Source organism: Pteronotus mesoamericanus, unplaced genomic scaffold (assembly GCF_021234165.1).
Source record: "Pteronotus mesoamericanus isolate MK-2021 breed Mesoamerican mustached bat unplaced genomic scaffold, CSHL_Meso_final contig_171, whole genome shotgun sequence".
NCBI lineage: Eukaryota > Metazoa > Chordata > Mammalia > Chiroptera > Mormoopidae > Pteronotus > Pteronotus mesoamericanus.
Window position 1 is genome coordinate 1,787,088 of NW_026555070.1, and position 6,876 is coordinate 1,793,963.

The 6,876-nt window shown below is 41.6% G+C and overlaps 1 protein-coding gene across 1 annotated transcript; it reads right to left on the reverse strand.

Moving 5' to 3' along the window:
* Window positions 1–1,279: 1,279 nt before the first annotated feature.
* On the reverse strand, window positions 1,280–6,526 carry LOC129064982 (olfactory receptor 14I1-like). The gene is made up of 4 exons (XM_054566249.1): window positions 5,942–6,526; window positions 5,603–5,851; window positions 1,390–1,461; window positions 1,280–1,300 (listed from the first exon to the last, which is right to left on the reverse strand). The coding sequence occupies exons 1-4, from the start codon at window positions 6,524–6,526 to the stop codon at window positions 1,280–1,282; spliced, it is 927 nt and encodes a 308-aa protein (XP_054422224.1).
* Between the last annotated feature and the right edge of the window lie 350 nt (window positions 6,527–6,876).

Sequence of the window (6,876 nt, forward strand, 5' to 3'; positions counted from 1 at the left end):
ATAAATAAAATCTTTTGAAAAAAGGATACAGAAAAAAAGAAAAAAGAATAAGAATAGAGAAAAGGGGAAAAAAAGATTAGAAAGAAGAACCCAAAGAAAAAGAAAAGGAAAAAGAAAATTTAAAAAAATAGAAAAGAAGGAAGAAAAAAATTTAGAGAGAAAAGAGTGGAATTTCAGCTCAGCAGAGTTTAGTGCCTACTGGGATCTTTCCTAGGCTATGCTCTTTGTGAAGCTCGTTGGATCCTGGGCTGATGCTGTCTGAGGCTGGCCACTGGGCATGCTGGTTCTGGGCCCCTTGGGAGGGACTCCACTGCAATCCACTGCCTTGCCCGGCCCTCAACAACCTGCTTGTAGCTACAAGCAATCCACAGTTTGTGGCTGCCTCCGCTGGGCCTGGCTGCCCACGGGAAGGACCACGCTGCGCTCCGGGCCAGCTTTGAATGGCCCCGCCCCAGACCCAGGCACTGACCTTCCCTGAGTCTGCCCAGACTTTCGTGTTCTGGCCGATGCCACCGACTCCTCAGCAGGGCATCAGATCCACGGGCGCGCGGGGAAAGAGGGAGTCCAGGGCACGGGATAACTGCTTTACGCAGGCCGAGGCCACTCAGAAGGGAGGCTCCGCCCAAGGAAGACGGCTGCTCGGGGTGTGTGAGAATGACTCGCCACAGGGATTCTGGCGCGCGTGCCCCCGGAGTTCTCCCCAGAGCGGCAAACTCCAGACTCTCCCCCAAGTGACTCTGGGTGCACCGGCCTCTCTTCTCAGAACCCAGGCTGAGTGGCTGCGACTGGAATTTTGCGCATTGGCCCTTTAAGAGGGTGTGTGTGTTTCCAGTGGACTCCACCTTTCCTTGGCGGGCAGAAATTCGCTGATTTTTACAGCGGGGACGGTGTGTGGACGCCTCTTCCCGACGCTGGAACTCTGGTCGCGGGAGCCCAACCTGGCTTTAGGCCTCAGGCCTCTCAGGATGACCCTCCCACAGCTGAGATATCCCTCTGGCACCTCCGCCCTCGCCAGTGGGACCTGGACCAGTGTCTGTGGCATCTGCACCCTTCCTACCAGTCTGAACGTGGCTTCTTCCGCAAATCCTTGTTTACAGAACTCCTGCTCACCTAGTCTGTAGTTGGTTATTCAGGGTGATTTTTCCCCAATGTAGCTGTATTTCCAGTTTGGTTCTGGGAGGAGGTGATGCAAGATCTAACCACTCTACTGCCATCTTGAAAGCTCTAAATACTTTATTTTTTAAGAAAGGATAGGCTTTTATTCCCTCTGAAGCAACTGTCAATGCAGGTAGTTTTCCGGCTACACAAGCAGAAGCATATCAGCCTCAGGGAACTCTCCCCACCTGCAGCACCGGTGAGGCCATGATGCTGTGGATGCCTGGGCCTTACCCTTGACTCTTCCTCCAACCAACCACGGATCTTGGAAAAACCTTTAACCTCTTCCGTGGTCAGTTTCCTCTTCTGCAAATTGAGGAAGCTGAAGAGAATGATGCCCAAGGTCCAGCTCAGGCAATTCCTGGATTAAAAGAAGTGCTCGCAGCATCTGCAGGAGGCTTTCCTCACCAGCCCTGGGAGGGTCTTTACACGTGCAGCCCTCTAGGTGCACCCTAACAATGCCCTCTGATACTAGTTAAATCAATTAACCTCCATTTACTTTAGGTTTCATAACTGACATATAAGTGTAATAAGGTATTGGGCCAATATTTTGGTAAGAAAATGTTATGTGCACAAGGAAGTCACTCTGTAGAAAGGGTAGAATATGAATTATTAATAAAAAGTTTGGCCTTTTTTACAAATGTGTAATATATTTCTTAGAGTAGAGAAACTATAAATTGTTAGTTAGGAATACCTTTTATTTAAAAAAAATGTCGCCTTTATTAATAATTATCAATTAAGAAATAGGAATAGTTAATAAGAGTATTTAGTTGCAGAACCAAGGATTGGACACAGGTTTGTAAAAACTTATCTTAATTTTGTGCTCTTAAAATTTACACATTTGAATACAAAACATGGAGGGCTGGGCCTGAGGTAAGGCTTAATATTAGGGAATGACTAAGGAATAGAAATTTTGATAAGGCAAATTTAGTAATTTCTTGAGAGTATTATTAGTTGTTTGCTATCTGTATTTCATTTAGAGGGAAATATTGCAGTTATTGGATTAATTGCTTAATAGCATCACTGAATGAATCAATGAAGTCACTGTTTTGTGGTAGTGAAAAGGGTGGCGGATCTTACATTCTGCAATGATTTCCTTATGAAATAAGAGAATGCTAGTATATCAATCTTAGTAATTTATTGCAAGTGCTATACAGCATAAGACCACGTAGACAATGTCTCATAAGTACCCTTGAGGTGTGGGTTGTGCAAGTGATTTGAAAATATTACTTCTATAATTCCATGGCTTTAGGGACACTCTTCATTTGGCAAAATAAGCTTATTATTGATGTTAGTAAATCTGCGCTCCTACCTCGACTCTGAACTTGATCAGGGCGTCCTCAGTGGCCACTTATTGCTTGAATTTTAGTTGTTTATGGTGTAAGATATGATAATGTTTTCAAAAAAATGGTTGTATAACATAAATTGCTAAGTCCTATAAAAATTGGGGTTACTTTTCACTATATAAAGAGAAAAGGTATAGCAAATAAGGCCTGTTAATTTTGCCTCTGAGGTTACTTTTAACACCTGGGAAGCTGCCACACACATGTTATTTGTTAGTTAATTTATTCTTTTGAGCAGTCAAGAGTGTACTGGTGTTTAACTCACTCCCTGTGCATCACCCTCCTTGCCCACGGTGCAGTTAACTGATGTCAGTATCTGAGTTATACAGTTTGATCAGCAATATTCTTGTTTATATAAACTATGGATACACATGACAAAGTACTTTGCACATACAACCAAGTTTCATAAAAAAATAATTTACATGAGACACCAAGTGCATGTTTGCTAGCTGTTATTTTGTGAAGTTTGAGATTATAACATCACAAAATCTACAGAGTAATTTGGTAGAAATTTCTCAGGGCCCACTATGCATAACTGGGGGTGGCTGGTTTGTGGTCATACATATATTATGTAAGAAAGCATGAGACTGTGTCCTATGGATGCCACATCAGAGTCAGAGACGCTTGAGCGCAAATCCTGATCGAAGTTGTTATTAGTTGTAGAAATAACTGTTTTAATATAAGATTAAAACTTAAGGCACAATCGGGTAGAGAGGGCAGGTGGGCGGGAAGGAGGAGCCCCTGTGGAGTCTGCCCATCCCTGCGGCCCGCTGGTGGCCCAGGACCCCGTGGGGACGAGACAACTCGCCCGCCCGGAAAGCAGACGGGTCCTGCCACAACCTTCCCTTGGAGCCTAGAATTTCTCCTTCTGAGCCAGAAATTAAAACGATAGAAGAGGATGAAGAGGAGCTTTTCAAAATTTGGGCAAAACTGTGTTGATTTGCCTACTGACAAACTGAATCTCTTTGTTACTCCTCCATTGTGTTAAAGAGCAAACCTTTTGGGGCTGATCGAAGCCACATTACAAAAGAGATTACACCAATGTATGTGCATGGGAAAGCCAGTGGTGACCGCAGGGCAAGTAGGCAAGACCATTTTAAAAAAGCATCAATACAGAAAAGGGAAACGGGAAACTTGCTGCACATGACAAAATCTGTCCATACAATGAAATATTATTTGACAATAAAAGGAATAAATTACTAACACACCCTGAGACATGAAAGTATTATGCTACACAAAAAAAGCCAGTCACAAAGGCCATAGATTGTGTGATTCTACTTACATGAATGATCCAGTATAGGCAAAGTTATAGAGGCAGAAAGTGGTTGTCAAGGATGAGAAGTGAATAACCTGATCCAGACAAGGATAAAAAAATAGGAAATTCAATGAAAGTATATCCATTAATTTGTAAAAACTGTTCTTTTGATGATAAATACACTCACTAATGCCACTTCTATTGAACCTTTCACCAATAACACAGTAGGGAAAAAAATGATTGTAAAGGACAAAACTGCACTAACAACATCAACAAATTAAACCGTGTATTGAAAATTTAAAGGGAATCTATAGATAAGTTTTTAGAATTAACACCAGGGCTTGAAAAATTAAATTGCAATATAAGTTCAATAAACTTATTAATTTTATATCTCTATTTCTCTCTATACATATATATCCATACATATGTAATGAACAAAAATTAAATTTTCAAAATTACTACTTACATAGAATAGATATTAATACATACATACGTGTGTGCATATATATTATATATCATGTTGCATATATTATGTTTATATTATGTATATATGTGTACAATATTGTACTACATACTTACATATCATACAAAGTTATTATACCTGTCATATTACACTATATGTAATAAATAAATAGACATATACCTTGGTTAGAATGTGCAAAAATACCTTTTTCCCCCAAATTATTTTATGTTTGATAAAGTATAATAAAGTCTCAGTGGATATATTTCTTTAGCAAATGAAAAGTGTCTCTAAAACTTATATGGCAATAAATGTAGCTAAGGAGGAAGAAAATGAGAATAAAGAAGAAGAAAAAAGGGAGAAAGAATAAATGAGGATTCTTATACAACATATCTGAATTTGTTATATGATTATTTTAATTAAATTGTGTGATGGGGCATAGAAACAAGCAGAATGACCAATGCACACAGAATACAAGGCACAGCTACAGACCTGCCTACGCAAACACACACCGTGTGGCAGAGTGAGCAGGCAATCACAGAGCCTAGTTTATTCATGTTCAGTAAACAGTGTTTGGACAGTGGGATAATAATATTGAATCAAATGAAATTTGACTCAACTCACACCATGCACAAATGTAGATTAAAGGACAAAATATAAAAGTGAAAACTATAATGCTTTTAAAGGCTAACAAAGTCAAATAACTTCAGAATATCAGGATAGCTAAGAATCACATACTCAAGAAAGAAAATATAGACGAGAAATTGCCAGGTTTTGTTGACATATTATAGAATTGCACTGAAACTGATATATAAATCAATGTCACACCAGCACATTATAAAAACAACAAAACACAAACCACAAAAACTGATGAAATTTGCTACATTGAAGTTGACCAGTCATGTTGCTCGAAAGAGTATAAAAGCACAAAACTAATGTCACAAACTGAAAGAAAATATCTTTCACACCAGTAAAATAGGTATAAACTTCATTAAAAAGCTCCATGTTAACATTGAAGGATATTAAAATAAGGGACTGACATATGAGGCACAGCTTTCTGCATATGACATCCTTTGCATTTAGCTCACAGTCATTCCCAAGTTTTCCAAACATTTTGGCAATATGGACCAGGCTGACAGTGTTTTCAGGAAGTGTGTATGCATCATATACAATAACGTGTTCAAGAAGCATGCATGCATTATACAGTTTAAACAAGGAAGTTAATACATTAAATGTTGTAACACACATTTGGACAACAAAAACATATAGACACTAACAGGCTAATTCCTAGGGATATAGTCAAACTTAGGAACAGACAGCAAATATAAATTATACTTCTGTGAAATTTTCTTGCTTTTGAACATTTTTTTCAATCAATGGAATGCCTGCCTCAAGGCGCCTGCTGAGCATCCTGCCGAGCGCCGTGTTGATCTCGTGGTTCCGCAGGCTGTAGAGCACGGGGTTTAGGAGCGGGGGCACCCTGGTGTAGGACATGGCAACCAGCAGGTTTTTAAGGGTTGCTTCCTTTGCAATGGGACCTAAGGAAGCAATCAATCCAGAAAATACAAACACGAGAAGAATGACCAGCTGTGGGGTACAGGTGGATAAGTCTTTTTTGCGGGCTTCTGTTGAAGAAATCTTCAGCACAGTTGAAAATATGTTTATGTATGACACGACCAAAAAAGAAAAACATACCAAGACAATGCAAGAACTCATAGCAAGACTCACAGATTCAGAAAAGTTAACTTCTGGAGATGATATTCTCATAAATTGCGGTACATCGCAGAAACATTGATTGATCACATTGGACCTTGTGAAGGGAAGTCTGAACACGGTCCCAGTGTGGACAGCAGAAAACACCAGCCCGCTGCCGCCCGAGCTGCCGACCGCCTGTGTGCAGCGCAGACGCGGGGTGAAGGTCAACGCATAGTGCAAAGGGTAGCAAATGGCTACATAGCCGTCATAAGACATCACCCCAAGGAAGGCAAGCTCTGTAAATGCAAAGGAAAGATATAGGAAAATCTGAGCAGCACATTCCTTGAGTGAAATTGACTTCCTGCCTGTCAGGGAATTTACAATCAATTTGGGAACAATAACTGAAATGCTACAGAGGTCAATGAGGGATACGTTGCTGATAAAAAAGTACATTGGCGAGTGGAGGCGTGGGTCTGTCACAATGATGGTGATGGTCAGATTTCCAGCCAGGGCTCCCAGGTAGAGCAGTAAGAATAGCAGACCTTGCAGAATTTGCAGCTCCTGAGAGTGTGAGATGCCCATGAGGAGGAATTCCGTGACGCTGGTGAGGTTGCCCATGTCGGCTCGTGGCTGCGGCGACCTGGGGCAAAGGACAAAGGGGGATGATGCCAAAGCAGTGGGGACAGGCCCAGCGCGCTCCCATCAGCGCGACGAGCGGCCTTTCTACGTGGCTTGGAACCGCAAAATCTGGATAGAAAAAAATGAACGAAAAAGACTGTTTCGAAATCAATAAATGTCTCCGTTTCTTACTGTTGTCCCCCAGCTCTGCTGTAATATCATATGTGTTTCAGCGATCACAGGATCAGAGCGCCAAGCACCTAAAGGGATGCACGAAGGCCCTCCGGGCTTCTTCTGCGGCCAAGGCCTCTCGGCGGTGTCTTCTCCGGCCCCGCCCGGCCCGTCCGGGG